Source organism: Arctopsyche grandis, chromosome 3 (genome assembly GCF_051622035.1).
Source record: "Arctopsyche grandis isolate Sample6627 chromosome 3, ASM5162203v2, whole genome shotgun sequence".
In the NCBI taxonomy this organism is placed as follows: domain Eukaryota; kingdom Metazoa; phylum Arthropoda; class Insecta; order Trichoptera; family Hydropsychidae; genus Arctopsyche; species Arctopsyche grandis.
In genome coordinates, this window is record NC_135357.1 from 24,918,221 (window position 1) to 24,944,880 (window position 26,660).

Sequence of the window (26,660 nt, forward strand, 5' to 3'; positions counted from 1 at the left end):
ACGTTTTTTAATAATTGAAGCATTTAGCAAAATACTTTTTGGAATCAATGTCCTGATTTTGAATTAGAAAAAAATGATCACTTCGCTGCAGAATAAACATCGAGTGTGGGGATTTTTTATTTCCTTCAACGTAATAAAAATTGGTTTATCAAACGATCCAGCGGCATTGTTCTAGCGAATACACTGTTTGTGTTGCAGTTAGCAAGCTGCTCTATAAATAAGTGTCGCGTGGGTGATGGCGATGGGTACACCGATCGCGTTCGCGAGCACCGCGATCGGTGTCGGTGTCGGTGTCGGTGTTCACCCGCTCGGTGCTGAGAGCGCGGGTTCGCGAGCGCGGCCGGCGCCGACACCGACGGACGCCGCCACTCGTCGCCTCCGCCCCCGCCCCGCCCCGCCCGCCCCTCCCCTCGGCGCCCCCGTCTTCTGCACCCCCGACCGCGGCGACTCCTCACACCTCGACACTTCGACACCTCGCGCTGCGGTAAGCCAATTGTCGTCTCTGGACAGACGCACCATCCACTCCCACATCATCCACTCCCCATCTCAGCCTCCTCCGTAGAAAGAGGCTGTGGCCGAGACGTTGACGTATCGTGATCAGGACCCGCCCCCTCATCTGTCAGACCTTCACACTCCTCCATACCATAATGATCCTCGCTCTATAGACGATCGATCGTCGTTGACGTCTCGCCAATTCTACCCCTTTCTTCGACATGTCAAACTGTATGTACTTGAAAATCGCTAGTGTAAAAGATATTCCCGCCTGTTGTGCAAAATATCCTCGATAGCTAGCGTACGTGCGATTTCAGCGATCAAAAATAAAACAGGTGTTTTCGTAATTGTGTCACGTCTGATGAATATCTTTATTTATGTGTAAAATTGACTATATACGTCTCTCGTGTGAACGTTCATTATTTGATGTTATCTATCAATCATACTAGCAAAACCTGAAATTGTTAAGAAGTAGCTGTTTAATTTGGAAATATATTTTTTGTAAGTGATTTCTACATTGTCGATATAAAACATATTTAGCATTTACTGTCATAAGATTATTCTTCGTCTCTTAGTGAGTATATATTATATATGCCTCTATAATATACTCGCAAATTGTCTTGTCGGTGATTTTTCTGATACATTAATATTTTTCTATATTATTTTTCTAAAAATATATTATATTTTCTCTATATCAAAATTCAATAAAAAAAATTTGTGTATTTGATTTTGATACGAGAAGTAATTTTTACAATACAAAAAATTCCTACAGTAATTTTCAACAAAAAGATAAGCTGTTAAGCACACAGTATTTATGGCTTTTTATGATTTTTAAATGCTTTTTATTATTACGAAATTATGTTCACAATACATCTTATATCTATTTTAATAGCTACTGATCTACTGATCATTTTCTATTTTACAATTTAATTTAATTTGGTTAGTAATCATAGTATTATATTAATCTAATGTTAATCTACAGCATAATAGGAAAAAGAGCTCAAAAACCTATGTATTTGTGGCTTAAATATAATACTACATAACAAAACATTAGAAAAAATCGGAATTTGTACTGTATTGTTACAATCATATTAGGCTTTTAGAAACCAAATTCACGTGTTGATTTCTTAATTTAATTAGCCAATTTAAATAAATTGAAGGTTAAGATGATCTATACAATTTTTTTTTAATATGTATCTCCATACAAATATAAAATAATATGATTTTTTCAATATTCTATTTCGTTTCCGAAATACTGTGTATCATACATAAGTGTGAAACTGGCAAATCTTAATTATTTATTATTAAATAAGTTTGGTATTAACTTTAAATCTTTGTATCTTTACAGTGCAATGCCGTTACTGCATTCATTGTCATCATAACATAGGACAATTCCGACTTCAGTGTGCTAAATTATGTAGGTTATCATCGTAAATTACTCGTATTAATTTTAACGTTATTATTGTATTAGAAATAATATTAAATAAAAAATTATATTTTTGCATGTGTTTAAATTGAATTGTAAAACTTGTTTTAAATTTTATTTATTAGATTAAAATAAAGAATGAATTGGTTAAGTGCCTATTTTTTTCTCTTCTGTGTGTACATAATTATGTATGTAATTTTCCGTCCTAAGATGGCTTTGGTATTATCGGCACTTGTATGTATGTTAACACGATTGTGGCACTTGGCTGGTTGCATTATGTTTATCATTGTTCTATGCTGCACTTGTTTTGTCTGTTTTTGTCATAAAAATGCATTTTTGCTTTAAAGCGGTGATCGGTATATATGTTTTTGTATTGTACTAGAACTGGGACCCTTCCGGGGAGTTGGCTTCAAGCCATGGACTCGTCCGGGAGGCGTCAGCGCACCCAAACCAAGGCTTCCGCAGAAGACCAGGCCCTCGATCAGATCGCGAAAGAGGTAAGGAAATGCTCTGCTTTTATTATTTTGTTATTCTGTCTAAATTGCACAACGCTTTCAATTTAAAAGAATAGAAACTCTTCTACGTTCATTATTATTGATCATAATCCGAGTTATAATAGTATGATTGTATTGATTTTGATGTATGTACATAGGTGCAAAGTAACTTTTGTTGTAGATACCAGATATCTTATCTTATTTTATGTGGCGACGTCTAGTATCGATCTTAGGTTGCTGCGAGTGCAATGCACTTTGATATCTGAACAAAAGTTTTGGATCTTATATGAGACGTATTCAAGCGTTAAATGTGAAAGAAATGTTTGGTAAAAATACTTTCTTTATAATTTTAGAATTTGGGTCAGACGGCACTCGATTGTCGCTTGAAGATGCAGACGCTGAACGCGTGTGACAACTAAAATTAATCTTGATCTTATCGTTGCACATTTCACGTCGTTTCTGTCACCCAGTCTAGTGGGTCTAAAGAAACTGTATAAATAGAAGAGCAGGTAGCACATGATCAGCTGGGGAGATGTCGAGTAATTAAATGCATTAATCAAGTTTACGATCCTTATTTATAGACTACATGTGTTGCTTTGTCGCCTATGTGTAGTCACATGTTTGTTGAAGCTGTGCAGTCTTTTTTTTTTCTCTGGAACGGATGTTTTCTGAAAACGTTTACGCTTCATCGCCCAATCTCTTGGGTTCTATTTCGTTATGTCCAATTTTCACATACATATTTTGACATCAAACCTCGAATCTTACTTACATATATACATATGTATGTTACAGTCCAAGTGCATATTTAAAATACTATTTTATTCAAACATGGTTCAATCTGGTCAGTTATATTGTACACTAAATAATAAATTGATAAACTAACCAGTTTGTTTGTGCCCAAACTATTAGAAATAAGTTCGTTCCATACTCTATGTATGTATGCGGTGGCCGTCACTGCATCGAAAGTGACTTGAAATAAAGTCGAAAGATCGAAACTTTTTCTCGATTTTTATGATGATGTGTGAAATAGTCCGTTTACCATGCATACATATGGAGAGCGTGTAGTATATATGTATATAGTACCGTTTACCATTCATACGTTATTTTCGATCTTTCGACTTTCGATGCAGTGACTCAAACCCGTATGTGTGATTACTAGAGTTCGGCCGTGGCGTTTCCATTTCCCAGGAAAGAGGATTGACTATTGTCAATTACTATTGTCGTACAAAGTTAGAGAGCAAAAAAAAAAAGGTTGACAATAGTGAACCCATTTTTTGTACAAATAGAAACCGGCCGCCGTTCCTTAGTTGATGACCTTGCGTTGCACTATTTAAAAAATGAGCTGAAACGGGAATTATAGCAACGTTGTAATGTGATTTCCATAGGATTTCCTTTTTAAATGCTTGGCGTTTTGAAATCTCACAGGTTTTGACAGCTCAAAGTTTCATGCGACACCTGGCGAGTCTATTTGAAGATAGCTTTTAACCTTTAGCACCTAAACTAAAACCTATATGTAGTTCGTGACAAACTAGTATGTTCCTGAACGAACTGGAGTGAATACTTGAACTGTATCATATGTATGTATATATATATATAACATCTATTTTCTGCTAATATCAATACAAATTTGTTTTCATCCACTAGTTATACAACTGCAGGGATTGTTTACGGTAAACGATCGCTTGTTTATACCCTTTGTTAACATGCATGTTCTTCAACCTCGATCTAAATATTCATACCGTTTTCCAACTCACCATGTCTATTATGTCTATCCATTTCAGAGTAGTCATCAGTAGAGGTAGGATAGTCACAGTGCTATCCATTGTTCCATTGTTGTAAATCCTTTGTAAAAAAAGGTTCGGCAAACCTTTAACAATGCATTTACAACCTTTGATCAATACGCGGCACCTTCTGGGTCCGGTGACTAGTCATCAGTAAAGAGTAGCGTTCGGACGATGCTTTATGTGCATTAAATGGTTCACTATTGTCAACCTTTCTTTTTCTCTTGCTTTGTACGGTTATTAAGAGGTCTATTGTTATTTGACGAACATCAAGCCAACGCCTAAGTCTAGTAGTCTTTGGCGATCGATTGATTCTTTTGGCACAAAAAAGTGGCGCAATTGTTAATTTCTTAGAAACACCATGCCTTTTACAAGCCTCTTATATATTTCACTTCGCTCTTTCTTGTATGAACTGTATATTGTTATTTGCAAAAGCAACTATGATTAACCGCCCTTTAGTCATGAGAATATTCACTTTTTTTACTCGATATATAACGCCTTTAAATTCTTCGTCAATAAATCGGGACTATCGTCCCGATAGGAAGACATGTTGTAATACATCATCAGGATATTCTTCGCAATCATAGGCTCCCTATGTCCACTACGCACAATTGTCTAATAATTTGTTATATTACTTGGTAATTGATGTTCTGTGGACTATTTTTTTTAACATTGCCATTTATTGTGTATGATTGGCGTTCAAATTCCGCTGCTACTCAGCGCTTAGAGTTTGTTTATCCAATCTACATATTGTACATATACGTAATAATGAATGCTTCGAATAGTTTTAATTCTCAACTAGTTGTTTAAGTTTTCTGATATATTAAGCGCTGAATAATTGTCGATTCATATTTGAAAACATAATCGCAACTCAACGTTTACTGAACCAATTAACTTCCCACTATGGGTAATTGTCTGGGTGCGCCACAATAAACGTTTGCGACGTTTGTCTCCCGCGTCTATCGCAAATTGCACACACGTCTTCAATGTTTGCTCTTTTTTTCTAAACTGCATTTATATTGTACGAAAGGCGAAGAATTGTCGTTGACATTGGCGACAGCTCAAAAACATTGCTTTTCCAGCAGTGAGAGAAAGCAATTTTATTAGTGACGACTTTCAGCCGACGAAGTTCTTTTGAACTCTTCTTGTTGCATCACCGCATTTGTCTATCGCGCTGCTTCCCAAACTTCATAGTAGGAAAACTCTACTACTACATCTATTTACATCTCTCCTCCTCCGAGAAAGTAAATACTAAATACACACTAACAACTTATTATATTGAACCAATCATTCCTTCTAGATCTCAATTTTCTAGTGAGAGTGTTTGATAGTGTCCTCTATAATAATTTAAGTCCTTGGTGCAGTTTGCACATCTTTGGCGCTCACCTTTTCTGTCTCCCGTAGCCGGTACCACCTCCTGCCCTTCTTCCAGCGGCAGATGCATCCGGCGCACTCATACTCCAGCAACTACTTCCCCAGTCCCGTTCTGGACGTCTGCCTGGAACGGCGTTATTGATTTTCACGAAAGGCCGCAACTTTTCGATAGTGCTTCTTACCGTTTTAAATCAATCGCCATGGTTAACATGGCCCTAGCAATGATCGTAGGGGTTGCACCACAAATCTTCGGCAGCTTCCGGTGGCAACCATCGCCCCCATCGCTATCCGACTGCTTGGAAGCCTCTCAACCTCCCCCTTACATCGTTTCTTTTGATCAGGGCACTCTGATCGTTCACGGATTGTTCAAATTGGTAAATACTCACTTTATTTATTCAAAATATGTACTCTTCGGTGTAATTTATGCGACAAATACTGTACGTCATGTTCGCATATTTTCATTATAACAGGTTTGCTATTGTTTATATGTACATATGTCGTTCCTCTGTGATAAAATTTATACTTGTTTTATTTTCTTCTTTTCTTTGCATTATTTATCGTCTTCAGTCATAAAGATGTTCCACATGATGTACACATATCCAAATATTTTTTCTTAATGATGACGCACTTTAACTTTTTGCATATAATTTTTCACCGCAATAAAAACATAAAAAGTCTATACGACACATGTCAATGCAGTCATCGTCATAAACTTTAACAAGGTTTATTATTCGTTCCTTTCTAAGGTTTTTAAAGCAACCGAATCGATTTCGAATCGCAACGATTGCGCTTTAATACGGATCATTGCAAGTTTGTTCGTTCAATCCGACCAGGAAGCTGGTCCTCTCTCCGCTGACATTTTATAACCACTTCCCATTAATAGATGCGCCCCCGTAATAGATTCGTGGTGTACATAATATACTCTTATGTGCGTGTGTGCTCGCTTCTAAAACGGTTTCATTCGACGGACTCATCTCGGTTAGCTATCGGCCATTTCTTTTTTTTGCCGTTTTGTTGCATCTATCCGGAGATTCCCGAACTGTCGACAGGTGTGTTTGGTGTTGCAATTTGACGACCTTCGTTCCGTGCTTTGAATGAGCTTCCCTCCATTGACTTTCCTCTCTAATCAACTGTCGAGGCACACCTAGCTGTGCTAAAACGTGCCGCTTAGTCATCGGAAGTTCAGGCCAATTTGACCCTGCCACTGATTAGTGTGGTGAAAAATAACATGGACTTTTTTTAAATGATTTAGCTTACTCTCAAAATATCTATAGACCAACTGATCGATATATCTAATCTCAATAACAAACCGTTCCATTGCAGCAGCGTCTTGTAGTTTTACCTTCTCGATTTTAAGTTGACGTAACTAAATTTTCGGCGACTGCATACAAAATTCTGTCTGTTCCATTGGAACTAACCTATTTACGTATGTATGTTTGCGAGTATTATATTTACCATGAATGTTTTATGAGCAAAATTGTAATTTTGCTTTTATATTTATGTGGCGTATATACGAATACAATAACAAAATAAAACAAACTTCTATATATACTGATCGCTACTAATGTTTGCGCTTGGCAGAAAATTTACCGCCATCTATTGAAAATTTATTTAATTAATTAATTCTTCTATTGTTGTTTTATATTGTTTATATGTAGGTAGGTAGGTAGTTTTTACCACTTTTACTTTATCTATTTATGTAGTAACAATATATGAAGTTTTGTGATCATGCGAAAATTCGAACTCAGAATCGATCACTGATTAAGTTTTAATGATCTAGAAAAAATGCGTTTGTCCGTGTATTTTGGGGATTTTTTGAACATCGTTAGTCCTATCGAACTGAAACTTAGAATCGGTTACTGAAATCCTTATCGATTTCAAATAAGTTTTATAATAAGGATAAGTTTTTTTCTAATATTTAAGTTGACCGGAAATGGTACTTCCCCTTATAGGTGTCCTCTTTTTTTTAATTTTTCATATTAAGCAATAAATTAAATTAAATATATTTAAAAGGTATTTGACAAAAATTAGACCGCTTGGGGATCGAACACATGAAATTTCTTTTAATTTGTTTTTATTTAATAACTTAATATGCCAACATCCATGCGATAATATATCATCGGGTACAACACTAGTTTATCAATAGATTAATAATGAAAAAAATCATCAATAATAAATAGGCCTTTCTGTTTGGCGCCATCGTTGACCGATGGGACCGCGATCTTACTATTTATACACCTGTATTGCATTTGTCGCGTTGCATTCTATTTCTGGACGATGAAGACGACGTCGACGGAAAGATACTGTCCTTTATTTTTTTGGATTCTTCCTCTTTGCATTGTTCAAATTTCTCATCTTTGTACATTCTGATGATTAGTCGTTCGGTGGTCTTAATATCTCACGTGTCCATTTAGATTTGAACTCTAGTCAAATGACACTCGTTAGTTTTTCGAGGACTTTAAACTTATTCTCAATCTTCTGTTATTACTGCAATTATGTATTATTTATATTTTGTAGGTGTTCATTTCGTGTCGCAGAAATATCATTATATCTGCACACATGTGCTCGGAACGATATCCGAAGATGATGTCATACATTTTAACAGGACATTGATCATCCGCAATTTTTTTTCTTTGCAAATTTACATACATTTCTCATCCTCTTCTAAACCGATGATGTAATTGTATATGTTTTTTTAAACAGCTCTACTTCAGAACTTGTACGTTTTTATTCAAATAATTAACTGGATGTGCAGTATGAAGTTGCTGCTAATGTGATGCGTAACGTCTAGTGCAGTGTCTGTTGGTACTTTTTCTGTCTGAAGAAAAAAATATATACATACCTATAAAGACGATGTAATAAAAGAAGTCCAGTTTGTTAGAGAATTGGTGACGTGGTATGAGATCCAGTTCGTCATCGGCCCCAAATATGGTTTGTCGTTCAATAAAAACTACTATCGTCTTAATGCGTTTAGTATACAAATCAGACGTGTCAATAAAATTATATGTTAAATAAAAAAGAACAATTTGTTTCAATCAAATCAAAATTTATACGTCTAATGCAGTCGATAAATAGATTCATTGCCGGATTAGGCCGATTCCGAAGCTGAACTTGGAACATCTGCTAAATCAATCGAGTCCTATCTCATGCTCGATGCTCACTCACACCCACTGTATTTTGCAATTTAAGATTACACGTCTACGTATATTCTCACGCTCCTTGAAGCTGAGATGTTTCGTCGCCTCTCTCATTCATGCGGCTTGCACTTTGATTCATCTTTGTGTACGGGTGTGCTAATTGAATTGTATCGATCGAAGATATGTAAGTCTGGAAAGCAAACTGGTTCGCTCTATTGAGCCGTAAAAGCGCGCAATACCCATTCGTAACCACGTTCTAGCTAAATGTCCGTAATTAAGCTCATGAGAAATCTTTACTCTTCAATTCCAGTTTCTAATATAAATATATAGAGTTGTCCTTCATGTGTATAATTATTGCTGTGAAGCCCAGGTGTTTAACGCCCAATACTCGCTTCTGAATATATTATTTTTATGTTTAATTGTTTTTCAAAGCTTTGCTATGTGTAATGTGTTTCGCACATCTGCTATGGTAAGAACACACTCAAAAGTACGGCACAGCACGCCTAGGTAAATGCCAGCTGTGATAGGCGTGTCTCCATGTCATTATTAATTCGTACGATCTTATTACTTCAAGTTTCTTCTACATTTTTTTTAAATATGGGACCGTTATCGACCACTGTCAAACCTATGTCAATACAAATATAAAATATCAACGAAAACACCCCCAGGGGGGTGAGTTTTGCAAAGTATCGTGATGGTATAGATGTTTTTTTGCATGTGCAAAACTATCTAAAAAACGCACGCCCAACTATTTGTGTCTGAACCTTTATCTGCACGTACGCATGCACTCGCCACCATGACGTAACGTTGTGTGGATATTTCCACAGTAGCCAAAGACTACTGATTTTGCTTGATAGTTGATACGTTATGTTGACATGTACTGCTGTATAGTATGAATAGATTTGTCGCCTTCTGCTGTTACGTCTACTGCACGTTAGACATGAATATGTTCATACAAAATGTACTGTGTATGGGCGAGTTCGGGATCTAAATTAAAGGTCAAAGTCACTTCACCGCATTTATTCAACGATTCAGGAGGTTCGATACGGAACCACCCCTCTATCCAGAATATCTGTTCTACCGCGTGTACCTTATGAAGGACAACACAGTGTCTATTGTTTAGTCACTTAAAGGTCTGCCCTGACGTATACATATATTACTTCCGCACGAACTCACCCATGTCTGTGAGAACTCCAGCGTGTCCATTGCCTGGGCACTCGACCGGTTCCTTTAAACTAGTCCGGGGTGTCTATTAACTACGCACAAAACCTTTTAGGACCGGACGTCTCTCATTTTTCCGCGTTACAGTACCAAATAATACTTTTCGTACAGCTGGTTACGTGCAGTTGCCAGTACGTGATATGCTAGTATGAATAGGCCTTCGATGAATGCATGTCGTAAAGTTCTGGGCTAGGTTCTGTTCGAAGCCAGAGCAACCCAGAGAGCAGTTCTGGAGGATGCATCATCCTTTAGTGCATTTTAAACCGTGACGTCATCTCAGTCAAATGTATCAAATCAATAATGATCGTGCATTTTTTAAATTTCATGTGTTGGAATTGTTTTCAATCGTGGTGGCCTCATCGACGCACGTTTACGGACGACTTTGTATGTACTTTATATTGTACATAATGTGGTGTTTCAACAGATATCGTATGCTTTGTTGCGTTTTCATTTTCGTCGTGTTAATATTTAAAATTTTATCTATTTACATTTAATAAACAATGGTAGTATTACGTCCTATGCGGGTCGTTAATCACCATATTTACGAGTGTACCGTTCGCCTTCATCAGATACGTTCACTGCAGGTATAAATATAAATTTCTTCCACTTTTTACTTCACAAACTTGCATACAACGTTTCAGAATAAATTTCGATCGATTTGGGTCACTGATCGCATCGGCAATACCAGGATTTTCACAATAGCTTGTAATTGCCTCATTGTTTGCGGTTCGCTTTCATTCCAGGCTAAATAAATCCTGTTGGTTACATATTCTTATCGTATGCGGTCTACTGATGCTCATTAGAGTCGTGTGCAATGTTTCATCTGTGTAAATAGAGCAAATACTCGCAAGGATACATTGGTATTTTAATTTTTGACTGAATAATTGTGAGTTATTGACTAAAAGGGTTCAATATAATCATTGAATGCGATTCCAACTACGACTTTGCCAAATGTCCCAAATTACAAGGATTGCTTCTAGGATGAAATATAATCGCCACTGACCTTCTTTCTCGTTTGCTCAATTGATGCTGTGATCGTTTCTATCATATGGGATCCGGTGGATGATAGACCTCCACTCCTCCCGGTCCTGTGCCAAGTTGAAAGCAAAATTTAGTGATGATAACCCTCTGTTCACCAGTGTCTCACGGGCGAGTCGCTTCGATTTCTCTTCCGAAACGTATAGTAAAATGGTTTTTCAAGTAACATCTATGGACGAACTTGGTTACAAAAATAAAAAAAAAATCAATGATTTGAGTTTTTCTGGATTCTTTTAACAAAAATGCAACAGATTTCATCAGTTCTGCAACTTAATCAATTATACCGAGAAATCTAAAACGTCCATAAACTCTCGTAAATTATGACACGTCCCATTTGCATACAAGGTCACACCAAACCTCTCGCATCATGTGAGTTAAATTTTTTTTCATGTTCATCTAATTTAAAAGTTGCTGGTGTACAGGTGAAGATCAAATATTCAGCGAGTGGCAGTCAACTGAATAATTTGATCTGACCGTATTATGGCAGAACGTCCTTAGGCCTGCTTTCCCTCTAGTGTTCCAGTGACTATCAGCTCCTCTAGACTCTTCACATAATTCCTGGTAATGTGGCTAAAGCAGGGAATAATCCTTTTATACAAGCTTTTTACAAGCCTCTTCTAACATTGTTATTAGCTTCACTCCGTTCAGTGGCATTCCTGTCTGAAAAAAAATCTTACCGATATAGGGGTTATCTAACATTGAAGCTAGAAGAGTTTAATCATTAACGAACTCATTAAAATTTACATCGAAATCTTGTGTCAAAATTAGAGCGGTGACAGTTAGCTATCCATACGCCTCTTTCTACCACCCCTTTGCAACTCATTAAAACAGTGGTAAAGCTACTTTTTTCACTCTCATTTATTCTATAATACATGTTGTGGAGAATCTCTCTGAAACTGCCATCTCTTTGAGGATGGAGATGCTCCATGGAATGCGCAACATTCGCCTCCAGTACCACATTTCGAAGGCATCTAAAAAATGTATAATATAATACATAAACTACATTAGACAAGAAATGCCTCCTTTAGCAGAACTTGTTTGATTGATTTATGGTTAATAAATACATTTTGATATATTCCGTCTTGGTACAACCTTGCACTTGCAGCTTGTATTTTCCTCGACGAGTGTGTGTGCTGCGTACAACTCACCTGTTCACAACACCTATGTTTGTTTGTTTGTAATGAGCGCTCGTGCAGAATGGTCGTCGATGAAGACCACGGTCCCATCCGCATTCTTGTCGTGAACGAGAGAAATTGCGCTAGTTTCGCATCTACCGCGAATTAGAGTCGGTCGGTGTATCGATTACCATTGCTGTCGCGTAGCTGATCATCTTCGATGAAGATCGGCTCACAGCCTGACGATGGTCATCGCTTTGGATGCAGAAGATTCTTACACCCTCGCTCAGGTGTGTTGTTTTTGTTATTCTTACTTTAGCACAAAGCAAACTCCGCTATTGTTTAATTGTAATTGTCATATTTGGAACAAATGCCCAACGACAAGCTATTATATGGCCTAATTTCGTTTGATTTCGCCTTGATATATGATTGATCTTTAATTAGCCATCCAACGGTTGTTTATGAGGAAAATATGTATGTACTTCTAAAGAGATTTTTTAGATATATTTAGTCGATGACACGTTTGATCCGTGTCATAATCAATCATAACGAGAGTCGCCATACTAATTGAGTAATGCTTTATTTCCTAGACACAATTCGACGAATAACTACATATCATATACAGCGCCGCCGAGAGGGGGGGGGGGCGGAAGCTGGGGCTAAAGTCCCAGGGCCCGGACTACTTAAGGGGCCCCATGTTGGGACGTTCAACTGATTGATATTGATATTTTATATTATTATACATAAAAATACATATATTTCTTTAATGCTAAGTATTTATTATTTTTCGATCCGCGCATTCTTTGTATCCATATGAAATCGTACCTGTTATATCATACTTTCTTATTCTATTATTTCAAAAAAATAGCATTTAACACAGGTATTTTTCTTTTAGTTCCTTATATTTTCTTTCTTTTCTAATATTAATTAGTAAAAATATATCTATCTATAAGATATTTTTTTAATTTGTTATCATAGGGTATGGGATTATTTTTCCAGGGCCCGGGATTCCTCTCGGCGGCCCTGATCATACATACATATATACGTAAGATTGCCAAAATATTGCCTTTAAATCGCAATTATTCAAAAAAGCTTTTATTCGGTAACGGAAAAACCTGAATAGAAAAACCAAAAAAAAACTAATTAATAAAAATAAAGTTTATTTTCGTCTAATATATTTTTGCCAAACATTAAAATATTTCTAGTAATTTAATTGAAATGAATATTTTTTCTCCTTAAAAAAATTCCTCTGAACATAAAGTATTACTAGTCATTTAATACTTCTTTATGTGTCCAAAATAAAAAAACTTGGGCATGATTTTATAATGATTTTTTTCCACCGCGACGTCCAAAATATCAACGTCAAAAGGAATTTCAGGTAAAAGTATGCGAAATATCAGATCCGAAGTGGTATTTTGGAGAACGGTACACAGAGTCATCCTCAAAAAATCTCTTAAAAATTATCCTTCACATAACAATACTAATTAGTTGACCTAGTGACTTAAAATTGGTCAGTATTACGTCAAAGCCATGCGAAAAGTCTATTAAATATCCGCTATAAACGAAATGATTGTTAATTTCAACGATACAAAGCAATTGTACAAGACAGTAGACTTTAATTAATTTTTTACCAACCACATAAAAATCTAATTTCGATGTCACAGAACTCGCTCTGTTCGTAGTATGTTGTGCTATCTTGTTACCAGAAACAGGCTATAATACCCACTTCAAAAAAATAAGACAGGTACTTAAAGATTAGACGCCACTTGTATTAAGATCATTTGTGGATGGCACATACACATTATATCTTAGAGTCAATAAAAAATCCTGAAAGCATTACACACTATGTAATTGGTTTCAAGAGCATGATGGTACGCACTTGCAATTAATAACGATGAGTAACGTTTATCACATGTAGGAAGTTAAGAGTCTCGCATAGACACGGATTTTTCGCAATTTTACAAACTATTCGTGCGAGAATTAGAGCGCATGCTGTAAACTACATCGCATCAATTTGCTTCGTTGTCGGTTATATTTTTTCCAATTGGATTTGAATCGAACGCGTCTCTAATTTTCTTCGTCGGACTAACTGTGGCTAACAATTAATTGTTAAAACTCTCATTCGTCAGACGGTCTCGTTTCTGAGAATTGTTTACGAACACTTGGTTCCGAAATGTCCCCCGTCGAGACTTGCAAGTTGCAACCGACCGTTGCAGTTTTCCGTTCACACGTGCGTCCATCGAACGGGCTGACATTTGGATTCGATCTCGTCTATTTGCGACACAATCACTTTTTACAACCTGGTGGTATTCGATGGTCGTTGCCAAACGTCCAGAGGGCACTTCGAACCCTGGGGTAGGAGAAGGCTCGTCTAGCAGTTCGCTCTGTTCAGACTTCAGTCGTGTCTCGTTCGTCGAGCCAGTTGGATTTCGCGCGCTTGGTGCATATCGAATTTATGGAGATTTTGTGTTTGTGCAATACAGTGTGAAATTTTCATTTGGAAAGTGGTAGTGAACGATTCTTGAGTTTATTTTGTGATTTAAATATGATTATTTTCTATAGGTATGAATTTTATTTAGAGCGTGTTATATCTGTGAAAATTGAAAATCACGTGCTTTAAATTTTCATTTGTGCAAAATTTAATATTGCTATCGGTATTTACTGACACGGCTATAATAATAATGATTACGTACTGAATAAAATCAATTAAACTTGACTATAGCGAGCACGAAGGGATGGACGGGAAGTTTGCATTAAAAAATACAGATTTTTTCTAGTTTCCTTTTTACACGGTTTTTATTAGTTTCACTTGTACAACGTTAATTATAAAGAAAAAGATTTCATAATGAAATATGCAAACTTGCTTTTAAACGCAAATTAGGCAATGTTTAAAAAATTTTCTATATGTACACTTGACAACTGTACGAGTAGATTTAATGTATTAAAAATAAATTATTTAATTTATAACCGATTTTCAATATCGTCAGAAAGAAAGTATATAATTTGGATTGCGGAATTTTATATTTAAAAAATATGAGAAATGTGGCGTATTATTTTTTGTACAGTTGATAAAAACTGCATTTGTGTCGATTCAGCTTTTAGTCATTTTATAAAATATAGATTCAGCTTTTAGTCTATATATAAAAATAGATGAATAGTCAATTTCCATCATTTCTTCATTTTTTAATGAATCGATCATTTACAATGAAAAACTACCCCAATTTTTTAATTAAAAAACTTTCGGACGGTTTATATATATGTATATATACATATATATAAATACTACTAATGTTTTTACCCGGCTTCGCTCGGTATTTGTAATATAAACAGCTTAAACATGGCGAAACTAATAGTAAATATTCATTTGTTTTTTTATTAAATTTATTTGAATCGAAAATAAAAATAATATTCAACCATATATCGATATCGTCGTCATAGAAACTTTTGTTTTGATTTGTTTTTGAAGCTCCTAACCAAACCTTACAACCTTACAAAGTCTCTTTCGAAATTATATATTAGATATACTAGTTCGTATGAAACTTTAACCCTTTAGTTGCGCGTGAACGAATTCACCTCTCCTGTCCTCAGTCTTGACTCAGGTGAGACACGCAGTATCGCGTTACGTCATCGAAGCGGATGATTAATCGAGTGAAACTGGTCGTCAGTGTTTGTTCAAAATTTTAAACGACCTTGGCTTTTTTCGTATTTAGTGCGTAAAAAGGATGGGACCTCCACTTGGCGATCTTATCACGCGTGCTCCATTTGAAATCCTTGTAAAATGGCATTGTCCTCGAGTGTAGTTTTTGTGGAACATATTCCAATTAGTTTCAATCGTTTTAGCGATAGTTCGCTATCGCCGTTCGATAATTCGTACAGAACTTGTTATACACATTCGTGGCATTCAAATTCATTATATATGTAATTAATTTGTTCCGTATGGGTATGAGTCGGTAAAATATAAAATAAAATTTGTAAATGTTCCCATGGGAAAGTATTTTTATTATTTCAAGCCCATTACCATTATGTGTTGAAAAATTTTCTTGTAAAATTAGGTATAGTTAGCATTTGTGGTGTAATCAATTGCGTGAGCACCTCGTTAGCTCAATTATACGCGTAAACTTCGTATGCTGAACGCGATTAGAAATCTTCAATTTCAAAATTTCCCTTTCGTGTCTAATCCACTGTTGTTTGTTACACGTTAATTTACTATCTGCAACATGTTAAGTAGTTTCTTTCGCACACGTAAAATTTGTATGTAAAAATATGGCAATTTTTCTAACGCTTTTCGCCAAATTATTCACGCGCATTATATCTGCACATGCACGCTTCAAAGCAGTGATGCACAGCCTTTTTATCTATTTTCTAACTGCGACAGCGGCAGTGCACAAGCGGTGAAAAAATGATATTCAGACAGAGTTGGATTTAGATGAAAAAATGACTATACTATTCCACTTGTGAGGCCCCTCCAAGCCTTGGGAAAACTATAATTTTGGACCTTTTTATAAGGGGAGGGGGACTTATTTTAGAATTTTGAAAATACAATATTCTCCTTTTTGATATGTTGAATAACTATTATAGAAAAGACATTCTCCACAGGCAATGTTTTTTTATTTTAATTACTCTTAATATTTATATTCGGGGGCGTTATTTGGAGCGGGGGGCAGCCGCCCCCCTAGATTTGAACGGGACTATCCACGTTGTTTAATGCATTATTAAGAATTTGAGTTAAAATACTTAACCAACAAAAATATAATATTGAAATTCTTTAGAACACTGTCAGGTATAAACTTGTCGATTTTTCTCGACCTCCCAAATATATTTTGTTTTGTTTGTCTTGCTTTGAAAAATATTTGTAAGACTCTTTTATCCTTTGAAATTATTTTACTATTTATTTTATTGATAAAAAAAAAAAAAAAATATATATATATATATATATATATAAAAATGATTAAAAGAAATAGTTAAAATGCATTTACTCATTTTTTTTTTTAATATACATCCCCCCCCCTCTATAAATTCATTCCTTAATGGTCAAAAATTTTGCCCGCCCCTCTGGGAAAAGCTGAAATGGCTGTTTATATGTCAAACTCTATTTAAATACTTATTGGTTGCGCCAACAGCAAAATTTTCTAAAGAAAATTCATTTTTTGATAATTTCCATTCTAGAATTTTATAGATTTCAATGTATGTAGGATATCCAGCAAGTATAGATTCGTTATTGGATTTTGACATACATATGTAGATATTTTTCATATTTAATGAAACATTTGTTGATGGAGTAAATCATTTTGGGTCGCAGGTTATGCATCACTGCTATGAAGCAAGATGTTTTAGCAAATTTCGCATAATGCGGCATTGCAAAAAATGGAGGTAAATATCCTTGTTTTTTAGGAGTGGTCATGTATAATAATAACATAATACATATAGCCTTATAAAATTGTAATCCGTTTCAAGTATATGTATGTATGTGTCATCAAAAATTATAATACATACATACGTGATACTGCCTTACGCACGGTAGAGTGAATTGACATTGTTTGTGGTGGGCGTAGAGACGATGTATCAACGATTTATACTGTACTTAATGAAATCTCATCATCACAACCCACTTAAAGGTTAATTTATAGTAGCACAGCACAGACCGGCAACTGCACGTAACAGCAGTAAGAAAAAATATTGCTTAGTATATTATATATGTATACATTCATACGTTTCGTAATGCTAACGTGGCGTATCCGCAACAACAGTAGCTGACTAGATCTAATCATATACAGCGGCACATGTGACAGAAAGTATCAAGCAGGACCGGTTTTTTTTTGGCCATTGTGGAAATGTTCACCCATGACGTGACGTCATAGTGGTGAGTGCACTCGTACTAAAGAAAGTACTGTCATGCGTTTATGAATATTTTCGGAAACGTCATATTGTGACAATATTAACACCGCATGCAATATTGGGCTGTATCGTCGCGCTCTGTAATGTATATGTAAGCCGTTTTTGCTTTGCGTTCCTCCAAAACGAATATGAATGTGTTGAAAATGAATAGAAGTAGTCTTTTCCGTGCAGTGTTGTGCCGAGTTGTTGACGTGCAAAGCTGAATAATATAAATGGACTTTAAATCGTGAAGAGTGAGACAAAATACCTACATACATATATTCAAAGTCAAAACTGCGGTCTTTTATGTGTTATGAAATTGGTATAGCTCTGTTACTTTTTGAGTTTCTAACGGCGTTTTTTTAAACGATCGTTAGCGCAATTTTGAATCGTAATGTATTTTTTTGATGCCGGATGCGCAAAATGCGTGTTGAAATTACGCATTTTTTTATCAACAAAACGCCTGACCACTGCATGTTACGATTTCCTCGACAAAGATAAAGACTACTAATTTTGCAAAAAAATGTGGTTTTCTACTTATTTTCTAGGTCGCTTATATTATGCATCGGTAATATTTGCATAATCAAAATACAATACCCATTCGATTTGAGTTACGGTTTGTTTTTGTTGCGCTTACTTGTCTGACAGGTAGATCAGTTTCATAACAGGTATTGTTTTCTTTAGCAATGTTTACCTTGGAGTGCGATATTAATTACAACTAAACCATTGTCTTAGATTCAGTACTATGTAAAACTGTTGCGCACTACATCCCAAATCTTGACTTTCTCAATACATATGTACTAGAAGTTTCATTGTCTGAGAAAATTTTCGCATCAAATATTCAGAAGGCAATAAATAATACTATTCTTAGGATCGTCAAATTTAATCAGCTGAATTAAACCATCAATTGTACGAATTAAATTGACATACGTATAGTCCTTGTACTTGCCGTGCTGTACAATGGAAATCAGCAACATGTTAACATGTTTAATCAGGTGTTAAAAATAAATTACATATGCGTCTTCCTTGATGTGATGACAATTTTCACAGGTAGTAATACGAGAGTTCGCATATTCGATATTGCCCCATAGCAGTAAATGCACGTTAAATATTTAATCAAATAGCATAGCGCTGATAAGAAATATCAACCATATGCCATTGGTGAGTTGAGATAAGGAAATGCGGATAACGAAGTTTCCAATGAAAAACTCGCATGAACGTGAACGACATTTACGCGTGGTGATATTGCGAGTGTGTCGTTGCTGAAAGATTCGAAGATGGCTGAAGTGGACGCTCAGCCTGTGTGGTCCGGCGCTGATCAAGCCCGCCAAACAGACGGTGATAGTGAGAGCGAGTTCAGCGATGATGATATGAAATTTACTGATGAAGACGACGAGGATAGTCAATGTCATCCTCAGCGAAACGGAGTGGATAATAGCAACATACCGTGCAACGAGACTGTTAATCCCCAGATCCGCGTTGACGGAGAGGAGGTTCAGCTGAGGGACAAACACCCAAAAAGACCTTCCATCGGCAACGGTCAAAATTTGACCATCAACGGAAACTCTTCCTCCGCTGGAGTAAACGATGAAGTCATCAGCATTGTAGGCATTCTAGGACAGGATCACGATAAAGTACGTGAGCTAAAATTTTGGATTTGCTTGTATTAATGCAAGATGTCAATAGTCGATGTTTGTCTGTCTGTTTATATTAACTTTGGATGGTAATTTTTCTTATATTAAAACAGAATTAATAATTAGTATTAAGAAAATAAAACGAATTCAAGTTTACTGCATTTGTTAGGCATGACTAGTTTTGCTACAGCTTACCTTTGAAAAAAAAGGTTCATGTTCATATTCATAAAATACCATATTTGTCACAATTTTCAACAATATTTAATAGTATTACACTTACATAGTAGTAGTATTTATGACAGAAAAAATTATGTCATTATGATTCCATTTAAGGTCTATTCATATTAGTACAGCACATAATAATGTACCAAATAATACTTTCTGTACTTGCTGGTTACGTGCAGTTGCCCGCACGTGTTGTGCTAGTATGAATAGACCTTTAAAGGTAAAACGAGGATCACAGGGATTATGGGTAAATATTAGGAAAATGTACGGGGTAAGATGGATGAGAGTTGCGCAAAACAGAGACGAGTGGAAGTATGTTGGAGAGGCCTTCATCCAGCAGTGGATGGTTAATGGCTGTAGATAATGATGATGTATAAATAGTTTTAATTTTTTTTCTTATCGTCGCCATATCTTTGTCGGAATTTAGATAATAAACCATTAATAATCGGTATTTAAAGTACTGATTTCTTTATCGATTATCTGAGTTAAAGAGCATTCGTATGTACTATCGGCTCACATGTTGATAGGTATTTGAAAGCGTTGTTTATTATAAATATTATCTTTTTTTTTATCATTTTCGTAATAAATATGATTCTTTTTTAGTTGAATTTCAATGTATTTTTGGTTTTTTCAGGCGGAAGCCCGATTGGCTGCACGACGACAGGCTCGGGCAGAAGCACGAGATATTCGTATGAAAGAAATAGAAAGGCAACAAAAGGAACAGGAAGAAAATGCAGATCGAGCGTATGATATGTATTCAGGTATTATTTAAATTGTATAAAGTCGTACATTGTTTAATTGGTAGGGAAACATATTTGATTTTGAATTTGTATTATTTTTCTTAGAAACATACAATCGTTCTACACGAGTCGCAGGAGGAACTCCGAGTACTGTTGCCGGAAGTAGAATATCGGCTACAGCCGCTTTTGTTCCACCAAATTCATATCATTCATCTAGACGTAGCTCCGAAGACTCATTGGAAGAAATGGGTAGCATCAGGGATTTGAGGGTGAGTAGTTTGCTTTTTGAATGAATATTATTTTAATATATCTAATGCTTGTATTAAATTAATCTTGAAATATTTCAGCATGAACTAAAAGAAGTTGAAGAGAAATTTCGTAAGGCCATGATTTTAAACGCACAATTAGATAATGATAAAGCATCTTTTTCTTATCAGCTCGAGCTTTTGAAAGATAAATTAGAAGACTTTCAAGAACTATATACACAATTGCAGGTAAACAGTTGTATGATTTTCTAGCTGAAATTATTTGAAACTATTGGTGTATACTAAGCGTTATTGTATTTACAGAGAGAACATAAAGATAAATGTCGTGCCCATGATAATTTGGCTCGAGAATTTCGGCTTACAAAAGAAGAATTGGACAAATGTGTAGCAGCAGTAGCGTTGCGAGATCGTTGCATTCAGGAAGCAGGGTTAGAACTCGTAGCTGTCGAAGCGGCAGAAGGAGAAGGTCCAGGCGCTGCTCTCGTCTCTCGTGCTGGCCGTGAGGCACTAGAAGCTGCTGGGCAAGGAACTTTAGGTAATGCACATATGTAAATATTATCATCACATTTTTACGTACACTATCAAAACAATTTTGACACTTTTTACTATTTATTCATAGATGTGCGATTGCAAACACTATGTTCCGAGAGGCAAGCTTTGGTCGCTGAAGTCAGACAATTGAAAATGCAGTTGGATGACGAACGGTCGAGAAAGAAAAGCGGGGTCCAAAATTCACACAATGGACCAATGAATGGCTCGGATAGTGATTCAGATTCTTTTGAACATCAAAGTATGCTATTTTTTAAAGTTTTGTGTGGTATTTTAAGCAAGTTTAGTTTATTATGTACATAGTTTCCATTAATGCTCTTCGTCTTCTTTAGGAGAAACCTCAAAGTTGGTCGCCGATTATAAATTCAGAGCGTCTAAAGCTGAACAAGACGTTTTGACACTTCAGGCGACTGTAACTCGGTTAGAAAGTCAAGTCATAAGATATAAAAGTGCCATGGAACAAGCTGAAAAAGTAGAAGATGAACTCAAATGTGATCGTAGAAAATTACAGAGAGAGGTAATGAAATTTCTTTTTGATTATTTGTTTAAGAAAATCGTTCATCTTAACAAGAAAGGCTTTTTTTCATTATTATCGTTCATATTAAAAGAATTATCATGTTATGAATATGAAATGAATTAAAATATTTCAGGAATATGAGGAATTTCAGGAAATAGACTTCTGGGCAACGTTAGCGCAATAATTAGTTACGATTGGTACTACAATATATTTTCTAATTTCATATTGTGGATCCAATGCAACCATTTTTGAATGCATTAACATAATACGTATGACAGTTGAATATAGAAATAATATAGTTCATTAGTTCTCATATCCATCTAATAACACCTTTCTGTTTTCATTTTTGTATGACATGACAGTGTTGGCGAATTTGAAATTTTGCATCTTGTCCATTGCAATGATATATGTACACATCTTTTTGAATGTACTCTCAAATATTGTTCACCTTTTCTATTATGATTTTATTTATGTATAATTATTATTTTTTATATATTATAGATTAAAAATGCGGCAGAACGCATTGCATTACTGGAGGCAAACGAAATAGCTTTAAAGAAAAGCTGTAAAAGATTGCATGAATTTAATCATTATTATTATTGAACGAATTCAAACATCCATGGCGGGCTCTCTTCCGAGATTTTAATAGGTTTCCCGTTAATATGAATGTTTTTGTGTGCATTCTCAATATACACTCCCCGTTCGTAACCCATTCGAGACAGGACGTTCGTAGCTTTTCCATCACACAATGACCTGAATGTCAAAATTATAAATTACCGATGCAAACTTGCTGCCAAATGAAATCATTCGATGAGCCAGATATTCGGTGGTAGCACCGCACAAACATTATCACAATATACATCTCTTTATACAATCTGTCCTGAATGGGTTCACAGCGATCAAACCATAATTTAAACTTTGTAAATACATCTCTTGTCCGTGCTATGTATCTTGTACATATTATATTATGTTTATATTCATTCTGGAATAACATTTTAGTATACCACAAATGTCATGATATTCGCAGCACACCATTTATACTGTTTGAATATACATATATATAATACTAATAATGATGTGCAATTTAACAAGAGTGATTTTTTTTTTTTGTTCAATATGTTGATAACAATCCTTTTGATTGAAATTATTCATTAACTGTGTGACCTGATTTATCATATGAACATATCTCTCCCGCCCCGCCCTATTATCTATTTATCTCAATTTTAAAGTTTATCTTATTCGAATACGCTTTAACCACGTGAGCCTATGTTGTATGGCTTTATACTAAATGATATCCAAGTTATTAAACCCCGATTGACAAACACTTGAATCTCATACAAATAAATGTGGTACAGCAATATGTGTAGTTGATTCGCTTTTAATTGTAAGGGATTACAGTTAGTTTGTCGATTTGGTCCGTCGGTATTTGCTACAGACGATGCTGACGATTCTATTCCTTTTTTCAGACTCGTGAAGCTCAGAGTAGAGTTGAAGAATTGGAAACGGAAAATAGCCATCTCAACAAACGTCTGGATAAGCTGAAGAATGCCAAGTCGGCGCTGTTGAAAGAACTTTGATACTAGATGTATCAATAGACAATCAATTGGAGTGTTTATTGTATTGTTAACAAATTAAAAATGATTAATCCTAAAGTGATGCGATGGGCGCACGGTTTTTCTGTTATTTACATATAATTTATAAATATATACATATATTTCATATATACTGTGCACTTTTTTGCTGCACCGAACCACGTGATTTTAACGAAAATGTAATTTTTTATATTGAAATTTTATATCAAATTTGTACATTTGAGTCATAACTGTGTCGAACGTTAACGTATTTACTATTTGTATATTTGTGCTTGCTACGTGTGGATGTGTGTGTGTGCGTTTTGGTATTTTTTGTACACGTGCGCTCACACACGTGTTCATAACTACTTTTTGTAAATTAGTTTGCCAATTCTGTACCGCAGTATATTTACCATGTAAGAATTAACATTTTTAACACCCATGCTTATTACGTTCTTTGTTAATGTTTTATTTTGTAAATTTGATAAGTAGTATTATTCATTTAATACTGTGTAACATAATTATGTATATTTATATAAATATTAAATTATTCAAACTGTGCATATTAACATAGTAGCAATGAAAGACTTTACGTACGTCAATTTATATATATATATATCGAGTCAGTTTATTTTTTAAGGGAATTTACTTATAACGCCATAGTGAGTTGATACTACTTCCAGTAATGTTATTTGCACACAGCGGAATGCATTCCAATATTATTTATACAAATTATTTAAAAGAATATATACTATTTATCCAGTGAAGTTTTGTAGTTCTTTACTAACGAATATAGGATTTATATAATATACTTATTTATGTAATGTAAACATGTGCAGTTTAGCGAAGTTAATGCATCATCCTTTTACGAAAACAAAGTTTCAAGAATCCAGTGGACTGATTCGAATGTAAATTTTTTCAATATATCGTAACTGACGATGAGTAATTTACATATATGTATGAGTAGTAACACGTTTCTTTTCTTTGTCGTGTATCTTGTGGATTATCTGTCCGTTGTCCGTTAACAAAACTGTGAAGACTAATTATTGATCGATATTTTCTTAATATATTCACTACTTATTAACAGTATTGTACTTACAATATGAATTTGTGGAGGAAATTCTAAATTTTGACATTTGCATGAATTATTTAAGGGAAGTCCGTTTTGCGACGATAGACTTATTGTATTTTGGTGCTGAGTATATTTATTTATTATCAATGTGACATTAACGTAGGTGGGTTTTTGTAATTTGATAACTTTGGCAAGCAATGACACAAAATTTCTAATAAACCTGACAGTGATAAAAAAAAAACAAACGTGTTTCATTTCCCTTAACTTTTATAGTGATTTAAATGTGATCTGAAGAATATTTACAACCTTGTGAACAAAATAGGATTGGTACTTATTGATTACATGGGCGCATCTTAGCATTGACTATACACACTTATATAATACTAATGCACGCAAATAACGACAATAAATAAATAAAGCAAAGGGTCGCAAACAGTTTTAGTAAAGTGACAGTATACAATACACAACCAGTGATTGAAGTTATACATAGAAAAATATCAACAAAAATCTAAAACGCATTTCCCAAATAATCTGATCTACATTCTTCTTCTTCTAATTGCCGAATCTGTATTCGGACGTAGGCGACTGTCATGGGCAGACATTGTTTATGACCCGTACGAGTTCTGCCCTATTATGGGCAAGCCGAAACAATTTTTCGAGTCCGAGTCGCGTCCATGACCTGATGTTCTGGAGCCAAGAGAGTGTTTTTCTCCCAAGCCACCGTTTGCCTCCTATTTTCCCCTTTATGATTGTATGTAGTAGGCGATATTTGGGGCCACGAATAACGTGGCAAAAATATTTCATCTTACAGCGCTTTACCTTGTCAAGAAGCTCTCTTTTTATGAAGAAGCTGGAGGACCGTTTCATTTCTCACGTGCTCCTTCCATGAGATCGTAAAGATCCTCCGGTTACACCACATTTCAAAGGACTCTATCCTGTTCGGGCTTGCCACTAATAGTTTCCACGTTTCGCATCCTTACAACAACACCGACCTTACACAGGAGCGTAGGATTATTAAGCGCAATTTCATAGACAACTTTCGACAACACAAAATATTTTTCATGCTGCCGAAGGCATTTCTTACTATTTCGATCCTTCTTCGTATCTCCATTTCGGAACTGACATCCGATTGATCATTCATTTCAATCTATTCAATCATTTGCCAGCAGCGTGGACTAGTGGTCAGCATATTATGCTTTCGAACAGAGTGGTCACGGTTCGATTCCCACTAGTAGCTATTGGCCAGACCTCGGTTTGTGACTCCAGGTCAAGGTCCTTTCAGAGTTTGCCAATTTTCCTGATTTTGATTGAAACGGTTCTTGTAAATTGTCATCTCCTTTCTAATCTCTCTTGAAAATCTCAAGTGATTCAGCATCCTGAGGTTTGCCAATTTCTATAATAAAATGCTGTTAAAGTTTCTCCATAGATGTCACTGTAGATGATGTTTGTATGAATTCGCATTGTATAAAATGCTTGTAATAATTGGATTATTATATGTTATCTGTATTAGTACACTCGTCGCTTTGGAGAAATCTGTATAGGCGAGTGTACATGTTCGATTGAAATGAAATAGCAATTTGTCCGCGCACTCATTTTTATTGGGTCCGTTTTTTCTTTGCATATGACCGTTGATGTTGTCTTTTTAATATTAATGAACAGACATGATTGGTTATTAATGAACATTTTTGAACTGATTGGTCGATTGCGTTCAATAACGATTGCAGGTCTTCGGCACTCTCGGTCAGTATTGCCGTATATCATTCGCACTTGTATTCTGCTATCGACTGCCTATTTGAACACCATTGCCGAATACAGATTGAAGAGCATGGGCGACAACACACGTCCCTGCCAACAATCCTGAACGAATTTCTACTTTTTCGGTTTCCAAGTCTTCAACCTTCACGATAGCAGATTGATTCCAGTATAAATTCTTCAAAAAGGCGATATCCTTTGCATCTATCCCAGTTCGGTTTAGTGCATGGATTAATGTTAACCTATCATGTCCCACTCTATCGAATGCCTTTTCGAAGTCGATGTAACAGATGTAGGTATATCCTATTCTTGAATTCCCTACACTTTTGGAGCACGTTTATGCAGAACAATGCATGTCTTGTTCCCAATCCCCATCTAAATC

At 35.4% G+C, this 26,660-nt stretch overlaps 1 protein-coding gene across 6 annotated transcripts; it reads left to right on the top strand.

Annotated features, from left to right (window-relative positions):
* The first annotated feature begins 247 nt into the window (after positions 1-247).
* LOC143909406 (leucine-rich repeat flightless-interacting protein 2) lies at positions 248-24,757 on the top strand. 6 transcript variants are annotated; one of them, XM_077427380.1, is made up of 10 exons: positions 248-484; positions 1,841-1,909; positions 2,301-2,415; positions 20,446-20,572; positions 20,657-20,820; positions 20,899-21,045; positions 21,121-21,352; positions 21,437-21,607; positions 21,699-21,883; positions 23,350-24,757. In XM_077427380.1, the coding sequence occupies exons 3-10, from the start codon at positions 2,335-2,337 to the stop codon at positions 23,458-23,460; spliced, it is 1,218 nt and encodes a 405-aa protein (XP_077283506.1). In that variant the 5' UTR covers positions 248-484; positions 1,841-1,909; positions 2,301-2,334; the 3' UTR covers positions 23,461-24,757. The 6 variants fall into 6 exon arrangements, with proteins under 6 accessions (XP_077283506.1, XP_077283508.1, XP_077283507.1 ...); XM_077427382.1 differs by lacking the exon at positions 23,350-24,757 and adding an exon at positions 22,385-22,532 and having other exon boundaries at positions 269-484; XM_077427381.1 differs by lacking the exon at positions 248-484 and adding an exon at positions 759-827.
* Positions 24,758-26,660: the final 1,903 nt, after the last annotated feature.